General features: G+C 42.0%; 1 protein-coding gene across 1 annotated transcript in view; it reads left to right on the top strand.

Annotated features, from left to right (window-relative positions):
* Window positions 1–23,433, top strand: part of AK9 (adenylate kinase 9) — a 95,683-nt gene that overhangs the window by 31,702 nt on the left and 40,548 nt on the right. Inside the window, exons 14-21 of the mRNA XM_084827268.1 lie at window positions 334–450; window positions 1,668–1,736; window positions 7,775–7,926; window positions 13,909–14,065; window positions 14,494–14,608; window positions 15,018–15,073; window positions 19,691–19,819; window positions 21,111–21,179. Coding sequence (XP_084683394.1) covers window positions 334–450; window positions 1,668–1,736; window positions 7,775–7,926; window positions 13,909–14,065; window positions 14,494–14,608; window positions 15,018–15,073; window positions 19,691–19,819; window positions 21,111–21,179 — 864 coding nt within the window. The remainder of the gene's footprint in view (window positions 1–333; window positions 451–1,667; window positions 1,737–7,774; window positions 7,927–13,908; window positions 14,066–14,493; window positions 14,609–15,017; window positions 15,074–19,690; window positions 19,820–21,110; window positions 21,180–23,433) is intronic.

Genomic DNA, 23,433 nt, shown 5'->3' with positions numbered 1-23,433 from the left:
CCTTTGGAACACTGGAAGGCAGTGCAAGGGGGGAGGGGGAATCAACAAAAATCACTTCCGTTCTTGTTCTCCTGACAGAATTGTATACAATCCTTTATCTTCTCTCCTCCTTCTAAAGATCAGAAGTCTTCATATCTGTTATCACGTTTAAAAATATCTGAGGGACCATTTTCTCTTAATTTTGCCTTGTGTATACACCTTGAAACTCTTTTTGGTATGTTTCTGAATGTAGATGCTCTGTTGGTCTATCAAAAAAGAGTGTCAGCACTTCCAAAGGAAAATGTGCTTGCCTTTTCTTGAGAGAACTTCTCCATATTTAATTATCTCTTATAGTTGCACTAGCTGCCCAAGAATCTGGTGACAAGGATATAGACGATTACGAAGAACAAATTCACACTGATGAAAGAAGTTCAGTGCTGCCTACTGTTTCAACATCTGCTAGCCAAAAAGGTGATGAGTAACTTGGTTCTTTCATATAGTCTATAGGAGAACATGATGCAGCTCTAAAGCCCTCACTGCTTCCTCTTTATTGAGAACTCATTCTTTTGATCAGGGATGGGGAACATGTGGCCCCCAAGATGCTAGTAAACTGAAACTCCCATCAGCCCTAGCCAGCATAACCACTGGTGAGGGATGATAGGAGTTGCTGTCCAACAACAAGTGGGGGCCATTCCTCCTTTAGATCATATAAGGCTTATGGCTGCAGTCCTGTGCGCAATGGAGTAAGCTCTATTCAACACAGTTGGACTTACTTCCAAGTAAACATGCTTAGAATCAGACTGATTTAGGTCAGGGGTGCAGAACCTTTTCAGGCCTGAGGGCTGCATCTGGGGTATGCTGGGGGGCAGGGGGTCTCATATGCACATGTGCACGCATGCACACGCGCACACACACACACACACACACAAATGTAATTCCTACCAATTTGTCTCAATTCTATGCACATCGATTCACATAAGCCCCGGTGCAACGGGTTCCAGGCATGCAAGAAAGGAAAGGAAAGGTTCCTCCTGTGCAAGCACCGGGTCATTACTGGCCCCTAGAGGGACGCCTGCTTATGCTGGCGTTTTCATGGCAGACTATAGTGGGGTGGTTTGCCATCGTCTTCCCCAGTCATGACTACCTTTCCCCCAGCATGCTGGGTACTCATTTTACCGACCTCGGAAGGATGGAGGGCTGAGTCGACCTGAGCCAGCTACCTGGGACCCAGCTTCCGCTGGGATTGAACTCAGGTCGTGGGGAGAGTTTCAGTTGCAATACTGCTGCCTAGCATAGCTCAATTCTATGCATGTGTGTACAGAATACAGCTCAATTCTATATATGTCTGTACAGAATATGTATCATTTCCTGTATCGTATTTCTCTCCCCACAGGAAATATGATATAGGGGCAGGGAAATGGACTTTTAAAACACAAGCCTCTGATTTCCACGCGTGAACGTTGAAATTCCCTGCTCTTTAAATACCTTTAAAATTTAGTTTTATTAATATCTTAATAGAATACTTCATCTCCCATGTTTTTTTACAAATGTTTTCCAGTTGGTAGTATAGGCGGTGGGGGGGTCGGTAAGCAAGGGAGAAGATACGGGCCTTTTCTTAATGGAAACATAGAAAATCATTGTCTATACCACTGACCGTATTTTTTCTCCCCTTTCTATACTGGTACTAGAGAGTAGTACCATAAAAGAAGAAGATGAGAATGAGGAGATGGCCTCATCCCAGACTGAAGAACAAACCGGTATTTTTGATAGCAACAGTAGTCATAGTAATTCTAATGGAAGTGATCTTGGTGTAGTAGAATTTATATATTAGTTGTGGCAGAAGAGTTTGTTTGTTTCAAACATTTATATGCTGCTTTGGGGGTATAGGCAACCTCTCAAAGTGATTTACAGTACCTTTAAAGCAAAACATCAATAAAAAGACTTGTGGAAAAAACAGCATCAAAGGAAACTTGTATAAAAGCCAAATAAAACCTTCAGAATAATGCTAAAACAGATGAAAAACCTAAGAGAATAAAAAGGTCTTTGCCTGGCATCAGAAAAGAGAACAGAACCTGTGCCAGCCAAACCTCCCTAGGGGGAATGTGTTGCAAAGGTGGGCATCACAAAAGAGAAGGGCATTTCTACCTTAAAATGCCCTTCAGCCTCACTTCAGTTGACTGAGAGACCCACAGAAGGGGCTGTGATGGGGATTGTAGTACTTGGGCACATTGATGCAGGAGGAGGCAGGGCTTGAGGTATTATGGTCCTAAAAGGCTTTAAAGGAACGAGAGCAGCTCTTTCAGGACTGGTGAAATGGGTTGCCTAGCCCCAGCCCCACTTAGTAACCTCACTAAAGCACTCTGGCCTTTGGGAGAGGTATGTGGTGAGCATATATCAGCACCAAAACGGTTTGCCTAAGAAGTAGGTGGCCTGGGCAATTGTTATGTTCTTGCTGGATAATTTGATAAGTCTCCTTTTACTTAGAGACAATGCTAGCCCAGCATTTTCCACTTCTGTGTAGTTGGAGGGGCCGAAGGGAAGGACCACACTGAAATACTGGGTCTCTTTAGAAGTTAGAAATACTTGCCTAGATCAGGAATTTGTGCTCTCCAGTATTTTTCCTGGCAGACACTGTGTGATTACAAGTATTACCAGCCCCCACTTCTGCTAGCTCTCTGTCCTTCTTCTTGCTAGATGCTTCCTTTCCATGTTTCCTTTACTATGGGCTGTCTCTGGGCTTTGATATCATGGATGGTGACATCAAGAGATAGGAGTGTTAAGTGATGTGTTCTAGTTAGGCCCATGTACAAACTTGCACATGTTCTAACAAGATTCACATACCTACTTATAAGGAATCTTTAGACATTGGCAATAGAGAGTCTATGGCTAAGAAGGCGATTCCCACCCAAAGAGATTCACACTCAGACACTGTTGGAAGATAATGCCACAATGGCGCATTTATTGAGATTTGTTGTTGTTGTTGTTGTTCAGTCGTTCAGTCGTGTCCGACTCTTCGTGACCCCAAGGTCCATAGCACGCCAGGCCTTCCTGTCCTGCGCTCTCTCCCGGAGCGTGCTCAAGTTCATATTCATTGCATCGGTGATGCTATCTAGCCATCTCATCCTCTGCCGTCCCCTTCTCCTTTTGCCTTCAGTCTTTCCCAGCATCAGGGTCTTTTCCAGAGAGTTTTCTCTTCGCATTAGGTGGCCAAAATATTTCAGCTTCAGCTTCAGTATCTGTCCTTCCAATGAGCAGTCAGGGTTGATTTCCTTTAGGATGGACTGATTTGACCTCCTTGCAGTCCAGGGAACTCGTAAGAGTCTTCTCCAGCACCACAGTTCGAAAGCATCAATTCTTCGGTGCTCAGCCTTCCTTATATTCCAGCTCTCACAGCCATGCATTACTACTGGGAAAACCATAGCTTTGATTAGACGGACCTTTGTCGGCAAGGTGATGTCTCTGCTTCTTACTATGCTGTCTAGGTTTGCCATAGCTTTCCTCCCAAGGAGCAAGCGTCTTTTAATTTCATGGCTACAGTCACCGTCTGCGGTGATGTTGGAGCCCAAGAAAGTAAAATCTGTCACTGCTTCAATTTCTTCCCTTTCTATATGCCAGGAAGCGATGGGGCCAGATGCCATGATCTTCGTTTTTTTAATGTTGAGTTTCAAACCAGCTTTTGCACTCTCCTCTTTCACCCTCAACAAGAGGCTCTTTAGATCCTCTTCACTTTCTGCCATTAGGGTGGTATCGTCTGCATATCGGAGGTTGTTGATAATTCTCCCGGCAATCTTAATTCCGACCTGTGATTCATCCAACCCGGCGTTTCTCATGATGTACTCTACATATAAGTTAAATAAGCAGGGTGACAATATGCAGCCTTGTCGTACTCCTTTCCCAATTTTGAAGCACTCGGTTGTTCCATGTCTGGTTCTTACTGTTGCTTCTTGACCCTTGTACAGGTTTCTCAGGAGACAGGTAAGGTGGTCTGGTATTCCCATCACTTTAAGAATTTGCCAGAGTTTGTTGTGATCCACACAATCAAAGGCTTTAGCATAGTCAATGAAGCAGAAATAGACGTTTTTCTGGAATTCTCTTGCTTTCTCCATGATCCAGCGAATGTTGGCGATTTGATCTCTCGTTCCTCTGCCTCTTCGAAACCCAGCTTGTACTTCCGGTAGTTCTCGGTTCGCGTACTGCTGAAGCCTAGCTTGTAGGATTTTGAGCATCACCTTGCTGGCATGTGAAATGAGCGCAGTTGTGCGGTAGTTTGAACACTCTTTGGCATTGCCCTTCTTTGGAATTGGAATGTAAACTGACCTTTTCCAGTCTTGCGGCCATTGTTGAGTGTTCCAAATTTGTTGGCATATTGAGTGCAGCACTTTAACAGCATCATCTTTTAGGATTTTAAATAGCTCAGCTGGAATACTGTCATCTCCGCTAGCTTTGTTGTTACTAATGCTTCCTAAGGCCCACTTGACTTCACTCTCGAGGATGTCCGGCTCAAGTTCAGTGACCGCACTATCATGGGTATCAGGGACATTCAGATCTTTCCTGTATAGTTCTTCTGTGTATTCTTTCCACCTCTTCTTAATCTCATCTGCTTCTGTTAGGTCCCTGCCTTCTTTGTCCTTTATCATGACCATCTTTGCACAAAACGTTCCCTTGAGATCTCCGATTTTCTTGAAGAGATCTCTAGTCTTTCCCATTCTGTTGTTTTCCTCGATTTCTTTGCATTGTTCATTTAAGAAGGCCTTCTTGTCTCTCCTTGCTATTCTCTGGAACTCTGCATTCAGTTGGATATATCTTCCCCTTTCTCCCTTGCTTTTTGCTTCCCTTCTTTCATCAGCTACTTGTAAAGCCTCATCAGACAGCCACTTGGCTTTCTTGCATTTCTTTTTCTTTGGGATGGATTTCGTTGCTGCCTCCTGAACAATGTTACGGACCTCTGTCCATAGTTCCTCAGGCACTCTGTCTATCAGGTCTAATCCCTTAAATCTATTCCTCACCTCCACTGTATATTCATAAGGGATATGATTTAGGTCATACCTGAATGGTTTAGTGGTTTTCCCTACGTTCTTCACTTTAAGCCGAAATTTTGCAACAAGAAGCTCATGATCTGAGCCACAATCAGCTCCAGGTCTTGTTTTTACTGACTGTATAGAGCTTCTCCATCTTTGGCTGCAAAGGACACAATCAATCTGATTTCGATATTGACCGTCTGGTGATGTCCATGTGTAGAGTCGCCTCTTGTGCTGTTGGAAAAGAGTGTTTGCTATGATCAGTGTGTTCTCTTGGCAAAACTCTATTAGCTTTTGTCCTGCTTCATTTTGTACACCAAGGCCATGCTTGCCTGTTATCCCGGTGATTTCTTGACTTCCTACTTTGGCATTCCAATCCCCTATGATGAAGAGGACATCTTTTTTTGGTGTTAGTTCCAGAAGGTGTTGTAGGTCTTCATAGAACCGATCAACCTCAGCTTCTTCGGAATCAGTAGTTGGGGCATAGACTTGAATTACTGTGATGTTGAATGGTTTGCCTTGGATTCGTACTGAGAGCATTCTATCATTTTTAAGATTGTACCCCAGTACTGCTTTTCCCACCCTTTTATTGACTATGAGTGCTACTCCATTTCTTCTAAGGGATTCTTGCCCACAGTAGTAGATATGATGGTCACCTGAATTAAATTCGCCCATGCCTGTCCATTTTAGTTCGCTGATTCCCAAGATGTCGATGTTCAATCTTGCCATCTCATGTTTGACCACCTCCAGCTTACCTTGATTCATTGATCTGACATTCCAGGTTCCTAAACAATATTGTTCTTTACAGCATCGGATTTTCTTTTCACCACCAGACACATCCACAGCTGAGTGTCCTTTCGGCTTTGGCCCAGCCGCTTCACTCTTTCTGGCGCTACTTGGAAATTCCCTCTGCTCTTCCCCAGTAGTATATTGGACAGCTTCTGACCTGAGGGGCTCATCTTCCGGCATCATATCTTTTAGCCTTGTGATATGTTCCATGGGGCTTTCTTAGCAAGAATACTGGAGTGGGTTGCCATTTCCTTCTCCAGTGGACCACATTTTGTCAGAACTCTCTTCCATGACCTGTCCGTCTTGGGTGGCCCTGCACGGCATAGCTTATGGCTTCACTGAGTTACGCAAGCCCCTTCGCCACAACAAGGCAGTGATCCATGAAGAGGTTATTGAGGTTTACAAACATTCAAATGGACAAGCTGGTCTGGGAGGAATTAGCTGAGCAAATGGATTTAACACTTACGACCAATTGGTGGTGCTCCAGCGTTCACCAAGTTATGCTTTGGTGGGGAAATTACTTGCATTCTTGGTGAAGCTGAGCTCCAGGCCTAAAAGTAGCTTCCAAGACTGTGGGAAGGAGTCTTCCTGAGGCTTGAAGCACACACACACACACACACACAGAGAGAGAGAGAGAGAAGGGAAAGAGGGGTGGTGGCTACAATTTGTACCAAGAACCTCTAAAAGCAATATACCTTTCTTTGGGCTGAAGCCCTTTCCTGCAGACAGGAACTAGTGCATGTTGCAATTCCTGGTCTCAGGTGAAGAGAAAGGAAAGCAGAGAGCCTTGACTAGGGGAGGCCAAGCACCCACTGTTGGCACCTTGCTCTGGCAAGCAAGGAGCTTAGTGATTTCAGCATGGAGCCTTTCCTCTGGGAAGAGAGACTCTGAGTGATTTCAGCAGCAGTGTGACACCATAGCCCTGGAGGGGTGAGGCACCTCATGATTTCAGCAGCATAGCCATACATCTCTGGGGAGAGGGGGACTCGGGACCACCCCAACCTGAGGCCTCTTATACAGCTCAGAGAAAGGCAGTGACATCACAACTCTGATGAGCCAGACACTGCTCATAGGCACTGGAAATGGTGCTGCTTGCTATGGGAGAAAGACCGAGTTGGCCTTCCATCCAGTATAACAAAAGAGGGTGCTTTGGGATGATGGGTGTGCTTGCCAGAAACAAAAGTCCTACTTACTATCTATTACTCTTTTAACAAAAGATTACCTTGCATGTTAATGACTGTCTTAAAGACAGGTGTCAAGGCTGGAGTTCAACAATGAGAGCATACTGTAGGTAGTTGACTAGGTAACTTACCAGATATCACTCTTGCTATCCCGCACATTCATGTTTTGCTGAATTTTTACCCCCACCTTTGCCTTTGGGGAATGCATTTTAAACAGTCTATTAGAAACTGAATTGCTTCTTGATCTAGTCTTGCATGATGCTCTCAATCCCATTCCTGTGCCCTTCTCCCACCTTTGATGAGGCTGGGGATGAAGACATCTCGCTTTTTGGCTGTGTCTCAAAATGGAGTCAGTACTGTTCACTCAAAAGGGAGCTACTTTGTAATAGGAGATCCTTAAGAGTACCACAAGAAGAGATGTTGGCGATGTTCCTGTTTTACAATGGGGTGTGTTTTATTAATCCTATGTTTATATTAACACAAAATATATATTTTGAAATATGCTTTATTAATCCATGACAGAGAAAGTGCTATATAAAATGTCTGGCAGATTGAACATATAGGGATATAGTGAATGTTGTATGAGTGGACCTCCACTTAAACAACAGAACGTTCCCATACCCTTCTCCCACTGTGCTCCCTGCAAATCTCCTCCAAAAAGTCCCCCAGCCCTCCAGGCCAGATTTTGGGAGGCATGCAGGGTGAAAGAGGGAATCACCCGCTTTCCCATTGTACTGATGGAAGCCTTCCATCAGCAAGACAATACTAGCTGGATTTCACTAATTGGGTTTGTTTTTTTCTTAACAGAATCTTCAATACAGCAAGCAGTATCGGAGGTATCTCCTGACCACCCAGAGGTCCAAGAGATGGTACAGAAAGCTATAGAAGCTGCGATGTTGTCTCCAATAATACTGCCACCAGAATTGTATGCTGATGTATTAGAAGAAGCCATTACAGAGGTAAAAGCACCAATATCAAATGAAAGGCATAATTATAAAGAGACCTTTTAAAAATCCGCATTTTCATAATTTGCATTTTCATGGATTTTTTTTCAAATTCTCTATGAAAGATAAATCTAGAATATAAAAAAGATTATAGGTTAATCTAAATCTGAGATCTAACTTGTGCATACTATTGGGTGTACATGATTCCTTGTCCCATTACACAAAATGCTTAGAATTATAGAACTCCCACCCAAAGTATGTTTCATATTTTATATAACACCTCCAGAGCATATTTTAACCCTTTGTAATGTCCATTTTGTATACATGAAGGGATTTTTAAATTGACAGATGTAGACGAAAATGGCTACTTAATTAAAAATGAGTAACAGGGAAGGTTTTTATACTTTCCAAAACTATTGCTCATAATTTTCTTAAATGTTGCAGTATCTTCACTGTGCCTGTATAATACTGATGTGTTTGTATATATTCTTTATACTTTTTAAATACTTATTTGCATTATTCAGAGAAGGCAGGATTCTGGTGTAGATATATGCTGAAGGTCAGGCAACAGAAGAGGAACAGACAGGGTCCAGAAGTTGGTGTGACAAATGGCCCTGAGATGGGCAAAGAGCCAACTGCCCAAACATCTCTACCATTCTCATTTTGCATAGAGCACCCAAGAACAACAGATGTGGCATGGTAGAATTCTCAATTTGCACGCCTCACCTCTCAAGTTAATGGGGACTGCTGAGGCTGCCTTGCCCAATAGCTCCCAAAATCCTGTAGCAGGCCCTGACCCAAACTATGGAGACCAGTTATGGCAAGGGGTAGAACTGACAAAAATTAAATCAAATGGAAGATCATGTGAAAAGAGGAGCAGGTAATGAAAGCCATTCCCTTTGGCACTGAGTAAAGATGCACTAAATAATTGTGCTGCAGAAGCTAGCACATGTGTACGACATCGCATTTCAACCAATATAATCTCCCTTGTAACAGGTTGCTTCCTTTTCAGTGTCCATTAATGTTACTGAGTCATTGGTTTTCTATTGTTAGCAGGAAGTGGGTTCATTGGGTCACTTGGGTCGCCACATTGAGAACTCAGTAGCCCTTTTAAGCCGTTCATATACCAGGTAGATCAAATACGGGAGGAGGGAGAGCTCCAGCCCTAGTCCTCTCTCTCACTACGTAAGTCATACACTACACATTGAGCACAAAAGTCTGAAGAGCAGGCTGTCCACACAAGCTATAATGTGGATTTTCCATCATTTCCCCCCATGTTAATACTGGAATATTATAAATACTGAAATAATGTATTAGCAGAAAGTGGAATTAAAACAGAGGTTATTTACAGTACTAAATATACTGCTATATTATCCAACAGTGCCCTTTCCCATTTTACCACAATCTTCTTTGTTTACCCACCAGTAAGTACCATTCTCTGAAGGTGCTTTCCAATGTTAATTAAAAGATTCCTGATTCCAGGTCTTGTTCACTTTGTTGCTTTCTGATAATCATAATTGAAGAAATGGTGATGAGTAGCCTCTTATTCATCATTCTATGCATGTTTACCTGGGAGTAAGTCCCACTGAGCACAGTGGGACTTACTTTTGAGTAAACATGCATAGGATTGCACTGTAATTGGCTTCAGTGAGTTACGCAAGCCCCTTCATGGATCACTGCCTTGTTGTGGTGAAGGGGCATGCATAACTCAGTGAAGCCATAAGCTATGCCATGCAGGGCCACCCAAGACAAACAGGTCATGGAAGAGAGTTCTGACAAAATGTGGTCCACTGGAGAAGGAAATGGCAACCCACTCCAGTATTCTTGCCAAGAAAACCCCATGGAACGTATCACAAGGCTAAAAGAGATGATGCCGGAAGATGAGCCCCTCAGGTCGGAAGGTGTCCAATATACTACTGGGGAAGAGCAGAGGGAATTTCCAAGTAGCGCCAGAAAGAATGAAGCGGCTGGGCCAAGCCGAAAGGACAGTCAGCTGTGGATGTGTCTGGTGGTGAAAAGAAAGTCCAATGCTGTAAAGAACAATATTGTTTAGGAACCTGGAATGTCAGATCAATGAATCAAGGAAAGCTGGGGGTGGTCAAACATGAGATGGCAAGACTGAACATTGACATCTTGGGAATCAGCGAACTAAAATGGACAAGCATGGGCGAATTTAATTCAGGTGACCATTCTATCTACTACTGTGGGCAAGAATCCCTTAGAAGAAATGGAGTAGCACTCATAGTCAACAAAAGGGTAGGAAAAGCAGTACTGGGATACAATCTCAAAAACAACAGAATGCTCTCAGTACGAATCCAAGGCAAACCATTCAACATCACAGTAATTCAAGTCTATGCCCCAACCACTGAGGCCGAAGAAGCTGAGGTTGATCGGTTCTATGAAGACCTACAACACCGTCTAGAACTAACACCAAAAAAAGATGTCCTCTTCATCATAGGGGATTGGAATGCTAAAGTAGGACGTCAAGAAATCACCAGGATAGCAGGCGAACATGGCCTTGGTGTACAAAATGAAGCAGGACAAAGGCTAATAGAGTTTTGCCAAGAGAACACGCTGATCATAGCAAACACTCTTTTCCAACAGCACAAGAGGCGACTCTACACATGGACATCACCAGATGGTCAATATCGAAATCAGATTGATTATGTCCTTTGCAGCCAAAGATGGAGAAGCTCTATACAGTCAGTAAAAACAAGACCTGGAGCTGATTGTGGCTCAGATCATGAGCTGCTTCTTGCAAAATTTCAGCTTAAAGTGAAGAACGTAGGGAAAACCACTAAACCATTCAGGTATGACCTAAATCATAAATGACCCTTATGAATATACAGTGGAGGTGACAAATAGATTTAAGGGATTAGACCTGATAGAGTGCCTGAGGAACTATGGATGGAGATCCGTAACATCGTTCAGGCGGCAGCAACGAAATCCATCCCAAAGAAAAAGAAATGCAAGAAAGCCAAGTGGCTGTCTGATGAGGCTTTACAAGTAGCTGAGGAAAGAAGGGAAGCAAAAAGGAAGGGAGAAAGGGGAAGATATACCCAACTGAATGCAGAGTTCCAGAGAATAGCAAGGAGAGACAAGAAGGCCTTCTTAAATGAACAATGCAAAGAAATTGAGGAAAACAATAGAATGGGAAAGACTAGAGATCTTTTCAAGAAAATCGGAGATCTCAAGGGAACGTTTTGTGCAAAGACGGGCATGATAAAGGACAAAAAAGGCAGGGACCTAACAAAAGCAAATGAGATTATGAAGAGGTGGCAAGAATACACAGAAGAACTATACAGGAAAGATATGAATGTCCCTGATAGCCACGATAGTGCGGTCACTGAACTTAAGCCGGACATCCTAGAGAGTGAAGTCAAGTGGGCCTTAGGAAACATTACTAACAACAAAGCTAGCAGAGATGACAGTATTCCAGCTGAGCTATTTAAAATCCTAAAAGATGATGCTGTTAAAGTGCTGCACTCAATATGCCAACAAATGTGGAACACTCAACAGTGGCCACAAGACTGGAAAAGGTCAGTTTACATTCCAATTCCAAAGAAGGGCAATGCCAAAGAGTGTTCAAACTACCGCACAATTGCGCCCATTTCACATGCCAGGAAGGTTATGCTCAAAATCCTACAAGCTAGGCTTCAGCAGCATGTGAACCAAGAACTACCGGAAGTACAAGCTGGGTTTCGAAGAGGCAGAGGAACTAGAGATCAAATCGCCAACATTCGCTGGATCTTGGAGAAAGCAAGAGAATTCCAGAAAAACGTCTATTTCTGCTTCATTGACTACGCTAAAGCCTTTGATTGTGTGGATCACAACAAACTGTGGCAAATTCTTATAGAGATGGGAGTACCAGACCACCTTACCTGTCTCCTGAGAAACCTGTACGAGGGTCAAGAAGCAATAGTAAGAACTGGACATGGAACAACCGATTGGTTCAAATTTGGGAAAGGAGTACGACAAGGCTGTATATTGTCACTCTTCTTATTTAACTTATATGTAGAGTACATCATGAGAAACGCCGGGTTGGATGAATCACAGGTCGGAATTAAGATTGCTGGGAGAATTATCAACAACCCCAGATACGCAGACGATACCACCCTAATGGCAGAAAGCGAAGAGGATCTCAAGAGCCTCTTGTTGAGGGTGAAATTGCAGAGTGCAAAAGCTGGTTTGAAACTCAACATTAAAAAAACTAAGATCATGGCATCTGGCCCCATCACTTCCTGACATATAGAAGGGGAAGAAATAGAAGCAGTGACAGATTTTACTTTCTTGGGCTCCAAGATCACCACAGACGCTGACTGTAGCCATGAAATTAAAAGACGCTTGCTCCTTGGGAGGAAAGCTATGGCACACCTAGACAGCACAGTAAGGAGCAGAGACATCACCTTGCCGACAAAGGTTCGTATAATCAAAGCTATGGTTTTCCCAGTAGTAATGTATGGCTGTGAGAGCTGAGGAAGGAAGGAAGGAAGGAAGGAAGGCTGAGGCTGAAGAACTGATGCTTTCGAACTGTGGTGCTGGAGAAGACTCTTACGAGTCCCCTGGACTGCAAGGAGGTCAAATCAGTCCATCCTAAAGGAAATCAACCCTGACTGCTCATTGGAAGGACAGATACTGAAGCTGAAGCTCTAATATTCTGGCCACCTAATGCGAAGAGAAAACTCCCTGGAAAAGACCCTGATGCTGGGAAAGATTGAAGGCAAAAGGAAAAGGGGACGGCAGAGGATGAGATGGCTAGATAGCGTCACCGATGCAATGAATATGAACTTGAGCACACTCTGGGAGAGAGCGGAGGACAGGAAGGCCTGGCGTGCTATGGTCCATGGGGTCACGAAGAGTCAGACACGACTTAACAACAACAGCAGTTTTCTGTTCCTACAACAGAGGAGGCTTTAATCAGTGGTAAATAGCATTAGGGAATATCCAGTGGTGTCATTCTGCATCCTCAAATAGCAGTGTTCCACTGAATCTTTCCATTGCCTAAGTGAGTACCCATTACACTTGGCAATCTTTCAATTGCCTAAGTGGGTACCCATTACACTTGCACAGCCAGTTGTGCAACCAGTTGCACAGTGGATTGTGTAGGTGGATTGTGAACCAGTTGCACAACAGGTTGCACAAGAATTATGCACAACAGGTTGCATGATGGGTTGCACGAGTGTAATGTACAACCAGTTGCACAACTGCACCTGCGCAAATGTAACTTTAGTTGGATTGTCCTCTTGTGCATAGTCTGGAACCTAGTTTCTGCTAGTTCAGTATCCATTATTTCACTATAAAAAATGAGAGGAAATCAGTAATTGAAGCTTTCTTTGCTCCCCCACTGTGGGAAGAGAAACTGGCATTCAGGCAATTAAGGAAGAGGCTCTTCATTATTAATACCTCAGGTGTGATCAACAGGAAGCCAAAGCCAACAAAAAGGGGAACCCCACAAGGAATGCCAAAAAGCCAAAAGCAAAGGGGTAGACAAAAAAATATGTTTTATTCAGCAGAAATAAACAGGAAGCAATAAATCATGCAGAACTTGCAAACAGACAACTCTTAATTAAAGGCACGTGAGTTCTAAAAAGCCTGAATAGCACTTTACCTGTTCACACTGCAGTTGCATTTTATTGCAACAAAAGAACAACAACAAATGAAAAAACATGGGAGGACAGAGAACACTGGGCTGCATCAATTTGATAACCATGCTGTCTGGATTCTCTACAAAAGTGAGCAGATAGCAGTTCCAAAGAAAAAGATTAGAGTGGAAGCAACTCCAGATTGCCTCAACTTTGCAACTTCCTCTCTTCCTCCTAACAATATTCTTTATGAATTAGTTTTTTGCTATAGTTGATAAAGAATTCTGTTGCTGAAGAAAAATCCATACAACCAGAATAATCAAACTCAAAATGTATCATTGTTCTAAACAATTCACCAATATAGCTCTGAATAATCATTTAATATGTTGTTATTAATTGGAGTGTTTTATTTCAGCTTTCTAAAACAAATAAGGACAGATATCCTGAAGCTGCAGAAAAAGGAGGATGGGTGGTAGATAATTTTCCTCCATTGGCAGAGCACTGGGTCGCTTTGTCAGAAAAAGGACTTCTACCTGATATTGTGATTTGTTTGAAGAATTTTGAACAAAACGGTTGGTGAATGTTTTGAACTAAACATCTAAAATTGAAATGATACTTGAGCAATTTTCGCAGCTGCAATAAGCTAGATGCATTACTCATATTTTCAGTATGTTATTAATTTTTCCCCAGTTAAAGAATTTAGCCTAACCCCCTGATTAATGCAAGCACCTGTTAAAGTTTGATGTAGCAATAACCTTGTAAATATTTCCTTCCATTTGGTTACCAACTAAACTTGTTAAGCTTCTGAAAAACAATCACTGCCTTAAAAAACTTGAAAATTATACAATGTATAATTACCATTATACACAACCCTTTCCTAAATGTTAAAAACACATACACACACACACACACACACACACACACATATATAGCTTTTTTTTAATTAAAGGTATGCCGTTTCTATGATGTAGTACATGACATGTTTTTTATAACACTGCAGGAAAGAGGTTAATACATAGATTGTATCTAGCAAATAAAGAAGAAATTGATGCTAAGATTATAAAAAGACTAACTGATGAAGCTTTAAAGAAGAAACAAGAGGAAGAAGAAACAAGGTAAAATGTCTGAAAAATACAATCTCATTTGTTTTTTATATTGTCATGGCTCAAAAATCTAGTGTTAGCTTGTACTAAGACTTGTCCACACACAGACTAACAGCACAATCCTGTGCATGTCTACTCAGAAGTAAGTGCTGCTGGGTTCAGTGGGACTTGGTCTCAGGTAAATTAGCCTCACTCAACTTTGTGAGATTTCCTTCTGAGCAAATATGTGTAGGATTGCACTGTGACACATTTTAAACCACAGACTTTCTTTTAAACCAGAAGGCGAATCACATGCAAGATTCAAATGGCTTAATCAGTATTTTAATACTAAACAGTGCTTTCCATAGTCATTTACATTCAGTAAAATTCCAGCTGGTTCTATCATCATATCATACATGGCTGTGCAATCTTATAATTGCAGAAGAGAACTACAAGAAATGTTGAGATTACAAGCTGAAGAATTTGCTGAAGATAGAGGTAAAACAAATGTAGTCGTGATATCTGGAATTGTTTCAGCTTTGAAGCTGATTCTGTGTATTTGAGATGTATGTTTGAGCTCTCGGGAACTAGTCTCACAACAATTGGTGTACCACCTTAGGAATAAATAACAGAGACCCTATTTTATTGAGACCCTTGACCAATTCTTATTTTTTGTTCAAAGTCTGAAACACATTCCATTGCTTTCAACACGGCAGTCAAGCATAATGCTTGGTATATGATGCCCATATTTATTAGGGAGACAACACAGATACATTTAGTGATTGTAGATCTGTTGATTAGTATTACTATCTATCATTTATAAAGCACCTAACATTTACTAAGCACTGTATCCTGATTAAAAACAAGACATGACACAAATGGAAATAAGGGTGGGAAGGGAAGAGGAAAACAAACAAAGTCAATTACCAGTTTTTAAAGTTAAAAAGTTATTATATTTATTTTAAATATTTATAAGCTGCCTTTCTGCACCATGTTCATACAAGGCTATTAACAATATGATAATAAAATACAATGTAATATTACATTATAAATAACACTTTAACATTAAAAAGCCAATACATTAAAATATAAACCAGTATAAAATCATTTATAATGACCGGTTTGTGAGTTCTTGTGCTCTGGCCACATCATCTCTTCCTGTCCACGAGGTCCTGAATGATCCTCCCAATATCCACAACCACTCAACCAAAACCTTTTGGTGGTGCTTGTGCATGACTTGTATTTAAGAGAATTAGAGCCTTAACCTATTAGTAGGTGCACCAAGATGGCCTTCATTCTGGATTAGGTACATATGAGAATTCCGTTTGGAAGGCAAAAACTCAATGGGTTGCTCCATTTTGGCCCTGCATGTTTTGTTCCATTTCCCCTCACTGGCGTCGACCCAATATGTAGCAAGTTGAGCCAATACGCAGGTTCCTTTTTGTTTTGTTTAATCACAGCAATTTGCATAAAAATGTGGGTGGGAGGATCTTGAGATTTACGCATATGGTGTCGTAATTTTCTTAAAGTTTAATTGGCGATCTTGCGCAAGTGCACACTATAACAAGTCTGCCTATCTGCTATGTAGACGTGCAAGGTATATTCCCCTCTTGTCAATATCCTTGTCAGCTTCATCCTCGCTACACAGTACTTCATTTTGCCCAGCAAAACCATATTCTGTACCTGTCAAAGAACTTGTGGATTCCACCCTCCCCATCCCCTACCCACTTCTCTTGGGACATCCTCCAAAGTGGAGGATGAAACTGACAACTTTTTAAGTTCTCATTTGTGTAATATAAATGAAACAGAGTACTCACTTGTAGGCCCAAACAACAAGAGGCTGTTTATTGAGGAACAGGCTAACACTGAACTAGATAGGAAAACAGAAGTAAGCACAAGCACAAGCTAAAGGGGTGGAGTCTTAATTCCAACCCATATTAACTGGAGACAATATTTAACTCTATAGTTTCCAATTACTACACAACTTGTTTGACAAGTACAGAATATGGTTCTGCTGGGCTAAACTAAGTAGTGTGTGGCAGGGATGAAACTGACAAGGATATTGGCAAGAGGGGAATATGGCTCAGCAGGACTAGGTAGTGAATAGGTGGACTTGCAATCATGTGCTCTTGCTCAAGATCACCAATTTTTTTAAAGACACCATTTTTGCAAATCTCAAGATGATTTCCCGCACCCTCAATTGAGCAAATTACAATTTGTACAAATTGTGGACCCCCCCCCCCCAGTGCAAAAAATATTTCTGCAATCGGTGGAAAAAATCTGCTACAGTCTGCTGCCACTTATCAGAATGGAAGTGCTAAGGAATCCCATCAGGCTTAAATGGAATGGAATTTTCAGTGTCACACATCCCTATTCTGGATACAGTTCAATGCAAAATGCAGAAAATGCAATTAATTTCTGTTTAGCCAGATTATCTATTAGTTTATTTCTCACATTTATATCCCCTCCTTCAATGGCCACTCAGCATTCCTGAATAAAAACTTTACTTCAGAATCTAAGGGTTCTGTTTCTTATGTGCTCTCTCTAAACACTTCCATTTCAAACTATACTCCTAAACATATTGTTACATGCACCCCAATTCTCCAAGTGGTGAGAAGTTTCAGAAGTTCAACACTTACCCTGTGTTTGCTTTCCTTTAGAACAGGAGAGGGGAACATCTAGCCTGTTGGCCGGGCGCATTTCACAGAACCTTCCAATCCAGCCTGTAGCTCCCCAAGCCCTCCTGTGCCACAATGAGGCTTTTAAAAGCCTCAGTTCATGCCAGTGAAAGCTTTTTAAAAGCCTAATTGCTGTTTGGGCAAGCATTTTTGTCAGGGGGTCACTGCTGGGGAGCTCTGCAAGAAACAACAACCTTCAAACAAATATTTCCCAGTAGTGCAATTACACTTTGAAAAAGAATGAGGTTATTGAAGGTTTACTGGCACTTTCTACTATTTATGTTATGTTTTATGTTTATAAATATGCACATTGTTTGGGTTCACACCTTAAGTCTCTCATAGACCCCCAAATGTGCTGCTTTGACATTAGGCTTTCTGTGGGAGCTGGGAGGCGGCAGGCCCAGGCCTTCAGTGCTCTACAAGTCCTAGATCTTTCTAATCCAGTTCTCCCTTGGAGTCCCAGCTAAAGAAATGACCAGCTGTTTGCATTTACAGGGAAAGCAGGGTGACATCATGCCCAGAGACGAGAGTGGGGAGAAGATGGAGGAAAAAGGATATGCCTCCTTCCAGAACCAGTTGTTGGCCATTGTCAAAGCCCGCTAATTATCCTTAACAAAGGGAAGATCCCTGGCCACTCTGTCTGCCAAGGTCATTAAGATAATCTCCAGGAGTCCTGCTATATCAACCAGATTGGCAAACCCTATTTTTTTATAATCCAGAATCACCGGGCTGGAAGGGCACCATGGGAGATCATTTAGCCCAAATCCCAATCTCGTAACAATACCTACTTCTAAATCAATGGAGTTTCCTTCAGAATATGTATATTTTGGATTGGAGTTTAGGCTGCAATCTGATGCACAGCTAGTTGGGAGTAAGCCCCGTTGCACTTAGTGAAGCTATGTTCTGAGTAGATATGCACAGGATTGCACTATTAATCTCTTATAACTCATTTTTTATACTGAACTGTTGCTAAACTGCTAGACATTAAAGAAGCATAGAAATCACTTCCTGATTTTTTAATCTCTGTCTCAGGTAAAGTTAGCATTTGGGTGGTGTTACTCGTAATTTTCCATTCTGTAGCACATTAAAACAATTACTCATCCAAGAAAGGTCATGCATGAACGTCTGTTTTGAAGATGTGCCACTGTTCTTAGCTGGAGAAAAGCATGGTGTTTGAGTTTTATAATCAAATGCTGACTGACTAATCAAACATTTCAGTCATGCTGACCTCTCCCTGATATTTCTCTTTAAATTGCATGTGTCTCAGGCACATTGATTCCAGCTCTGTTCCCATGTGATACAACTTTATAGAAAAATATCATTGCATATATTCAATTCATTTTTTTTCTTTTAATGTAAGAATAATAAGCGTCATTTTTGCAAGGAATGGGTCTAAGGAACACTGATGGAAACCTTTTAGTTGTGTTCTTTAACTAAGAATTGTTTTATGCATTGCACGCGTTCCACCTTGGTCAGTTTTGGAATCCTCTTGTGTGGACCCTCTCTCTAATTGGATGGCATTAGTTTTTGGACATGCTAGATCGGATATAGGTTCCTCCCACAGTTATGGTTGTTAGAGATATGTGGCATATAATATCACATCAATTACATTTTGATCCATTTTCTCATGCTAAATTGACGATATGGGGAAATCCAGATTTAAGAATTCATAAGAAACGGGTTTTATGGCAGACCTGGATGGGTAAGGCAATTTCTACCTTAGATCAACTAGTGGGTGCTGTTGATGAGTTTTTGTCGTTCTCTATTTTGTGGGCTAAATATCATTTGCCAGCTATTGCTGAATGGCCATTCTTGCAGTTGCAACGTTTGTTAGTATCTAAGTTTGGCCCTGCCGCTTTTAGAGCTTCAGAGTTTCCCTCATTATTAGAAGCACTTATTGAGGCCAGCCAGGCAAATCGACCTACAATCCATGTCTATGAGTATTTATTATTCGTGCATAAATATGATATACAGGGTCTTAAGGAGGAATGGAATAGGGAACTGGATTGTCCCATTTTGCCTCATCAGTGGATCGCTAATTTGGCATCTCTACCTGATGGCAAGAGCAATCTTTCGCTTCCCTGGTAGCTTGCTGGGCAGGGAGGAAGGAAGAGAGAGAGAGAGAGAGAGAGAGAGAAGGGGGTGAGCCTGCACCATCCACTTTTGGCTCTGGCCTTGCCCACCACTGGCATGCAGCCCCCAGCAGAATTCCCCCCAAGGGAATGCAGCCCTCAACAGAGAAAATGGTTCACCACCCATGTTATAAAGGTTGTGTTTGCATAAATATTTTATTGTACATATGTCACTTGGTATCCAGTCATTCGTGTAGGTATTGCATAGCCATCCAGGGTAGTAGATGGACTCCATAGAGTCCTATCTGAAGATCCAAAATGGTTTTGAGAATCTTACCGTGGATGTATTTTTCTTCTCCCTACAGAATCCATAGACTTTCTAGAGCAACCGTCTGCATCTGAATCACAGTCCAAAATTCAGTCTGGGAATGAATCAACCCAAACAGTACAACCTACTGATTCTGCTGTGTCTAAAGAGAAGGAAAAATCTGGAGGTTGGATTTTTATGACATGCAGCTTATCCTTTTCTCTATCAAAAGAAATGCTGTGCTGTCTCATTCCTTTTTTTTTTTTTTTGTAATCATTCTCTTAAGTACCATTTGTTAAATAATGAAATAATGGTTACGTTGTCCAAGTTTTGCACACAGTTGCTTTTTGTCTAGCAAAGCCTGGGGGATACTGAAGCATTTATCTTGCATTGTCTTCCTTTTCCTTTTTCCTTTGACTCTATCTTCTCTGATAATAATTAGGGATGGGGAAAATTTCATTCAGTTTGCATTTTTAAGTGAACCATTTCCTGGATTGGTTCGTGGATCAATGTGCTGTTATCCTTCGGATTGTGTACTTCTCTAAAATTTGCAGTGAAATTCTCAGCTCCAAAACCGTTAAAATGCATATATCAGGACAAACACATACAAAATGCATATATTAAGGAGAGATTTATTTAAAAAATCATATTTTCAAGGAATCATGGACAAAAAATGTGTTATCTTATGGGGAAAATATGTAAAATTTAAATGCAAATTTTCATACTTTAAAAAATTGCATAAAACAGGATGAAACACACTTAAGATTGAACACATTCAAAACTGATACGGACTGGAAACCCATTGATCTGTTCATCCCTACTAATAATATGAATTTCTGTAGCCCAGTTCAAACATTCAGGACACAATAAGGTCCTTTATGTGAAGAAGGCCAGGCCCAGACGGTAGGATTGTCCATGCCCAGCCCCACACAAATGATGCCTTGTGGTAGGCTGCATGTAAATTGTAGGTATAATTCGCCCCATCTAAGTGATCCTTCCTCTGAAAAGGCATAGACAGCACAGGTTCACTAACTGTGCATATATTTATATGCATCACATATCATTCCAGTGGTGTCAGACTACATCCTTCTAAGGCCTAGTCCTGGATGCACCCAAGCAAAGGAAGTTACCACAGGCCAAAATGTCTGAATCGGTTAAAAAGTTAAGTCACTGAAGGCTAATCTGTCTCCAGCTGTATCTAGCTACTGCAGTGCAAGTAAAAGCTTGCATCACAACAGTGACAACAGACCCCATGTGAAGCACTTGCGTCTGCATGGCTAGCTCACTTCTCTTATTTGCACTTTGCATTGGCTCTAAGTAAATGGGCCACTCTGGTAGTTCTTTGGATCTACCATTTAAGGGCTTCTCCACATTTATTTATTTATTTTTATCATATATGTGTAGGGGTGGGGGTGGAATCATAATTAAATAGTGAATCCCAGTTTATAGTGACTGAATCTTTTTATATCCAATCACAGAATCAGTACTGTCTGAGGGTCAGCTTGATGAAGTGCAGATGTCCAAAGAGCATCAGGAATCTAAGACACGTAAGATCTTACACTTACGTAACATTTTGTTGTTTTTATTGTGTGGAAATATGTGTGGAACAAATATTTTTTGTGTGGAAATATGTGCTTCACCTCACAGATAATTGGGGGGAAGTATTTTATGTTTGTCTGTAAAGTTTGGGTTTGCACTCTGTCTATGATCTGGAGCTAGTTTATACAACACCTAAGTTTCGTTTGTCTAGAGTTTTCCAGGAAAAGCATCTGCTACAATTTTTCAGTAGAATGCAGCTGGAGTCAAGGCAATCGATATCCTTAGAGGAGATATACACAGAGAGAAGGAGTCAGCTCTCAGGGCATGGCCTGAGGGCACAGGATGCAGCCACTGTGTGAAAGCTACCCAAGTCTGGGTCTGGCCAGTGCCTGAATGGGAGACCACATGGGAATCCCGTGTATGCCACCTTGAGTTCCATGATGGAAGAGAGGTGGGATATATATGTACAAAATAAATAATGAGGGAGTGTATATTTTCTTTTTTTAATTTTGAAGTATTTTCACTATTATTATTATTATTATTATTATTATTATTATTATTAAATTTCATTTCTATACCACCCAATAGCCAAAGCTCTCTGGGCTGTTCACAACAATACTTTTACCCCAGTCTTCAGAGCAGCTTGCAAAGATCAATCAGAGAGTACTTGCCCTCATGCTTGCCATTTAAAAGACACAACACAAAACGAAAAGGGATTGGGAGGGAGGAGGGAGGGAGAAGCATACATTAGCCCCTAGTTATAAAGTTCATATAACAACCAGCTGGAGTGCATACATTTCATGGAAAGGAGGAGCCCAAAGTTACATGGGATAGTCCCATGGTTGTCATGGAGGCCATGAAATCCATACAAGGCACCTCGGCATGAATGCTGACGTACCCTAGAGCCAACCAATGGAATGGTCCTGCCTCCCTTCACTCCCTCTGCTACAGCCTAATGCAGGGTTCGTCAAGATGTTTTGGCCTACAACTCCCATCAGCTCTAGCCAGTATAGCCAATATTGAGGAATCATGGAAGTGGTAGGCCAAAAGATCTGGAGGGCCACAAGTTGCCCACCCCTGGCCTAATGGAATGACTGCTGCCAGTTGACAGTTGAGGGAGAAGCCAGATGGTGCTGGCTTGAATGAATGAGATGCACAACCAAAAAGGTTTGCTTGTGAATTGAGAGTTCCAGTCAGTATTGCAGACCATCCCAAGATGAAATTACAGTTCAAGCCTATCCACATTTACTCAGAAGGAAGCCTCACGGTATTCAGTGTGGTTTAGTTCCAGATAAGCGTGCATAGGATTGCTTCTTGGAATGTTACAGGACTGCTGTGCTATTGTCTCTATGCAACTGTGAAACATGAGAAATAGGATGCTGGAATCATAGTACTACCCAGATAGCATGCTAAAACAGAATTACCTTTTACAAAGGCCATAAACATTTCATTATACATTTCAATATAAGTAAATAGTTGTTTAGAAAACTCTACAAAAATGTTCAACGATTACATTTGTACTTCAGGGCTTTACTGCTTGAAGGAGCTGAATTTGACATTCTTGCAAGACTCACTTGCTCACCTGCTTGGATGAGGGAGCAGTGACGGTGCTGCAACACATGGCTGCCTCCGCCTCCATCCAGTTGGCTGTCCTCTCCCTCTGGGCAGTGTTGGGGACTGGGCCCTAATCTGCAGCTCAGAGAGAGGAGGCAGGGGAATGAGCGGCAGTGGCTTCTTCTTGGCCCTGCTCCAGCTGCCACTCTCTTTTATCTGCTTGACTGCGCCATGAGAGTACTGCTTGGAGAAGCCAGGACTATCTCTCCTCTGGATCTGTGCAGGAAAGGGAGGAGTGTGGGCAGGAAATGGAGAATGGGGGGGGGGCATCCATCCAAAGGGCCTCAAACCTCCCAGAGGCCTCAATCTTTATCACCAGTGGTTGCTACTGCTACACCTCAACAGCAGCTGATGGACTTCCTGAAGCTCTGGAGCAAGTGTGCAGGAGCCAAATCCAGCCCTCCTGGGGTCTCAGACCAGCTCTCTGGGGTGCCTCAGATGACCATGCCCCCTTCCCCTGGTCCCATCCCATTTCATCCAACCACCAATCATTTAGTGGTTTTCTGGCTTTTGTGCAGTCCCCCCCCCCCTTTTAAAAGGTTGAAATTCCTATCCTAAAACTTAGTTACTGGCAGTAAGAGCTTTAAGCTCAAATATGCTGGTAGTTTTTATGTTTTTGGCCCCGCCCATCCCTGGAATGCAGCCCTC

Source organism: Heloderma suspectum, chromosome 1 (assembly GCF_057233095.1).
Source record: "Heloderma suspectum isolate Gila_16-S chromosome 1, 16-S_ref, whole genome shotgun sequence".
Classification (NCBI taxonomy): Eukaryota; Metazoa; Chordata; class Lepidosauria; order Squamata; family Helodermatidae; genus Heloderma; species Heloderma suspectum.
The sequence above is the reverse complement of the archived record's forward strand: the minus strand, read 5'-3'. Positions and strand labels throughout refer to the sequence as shown.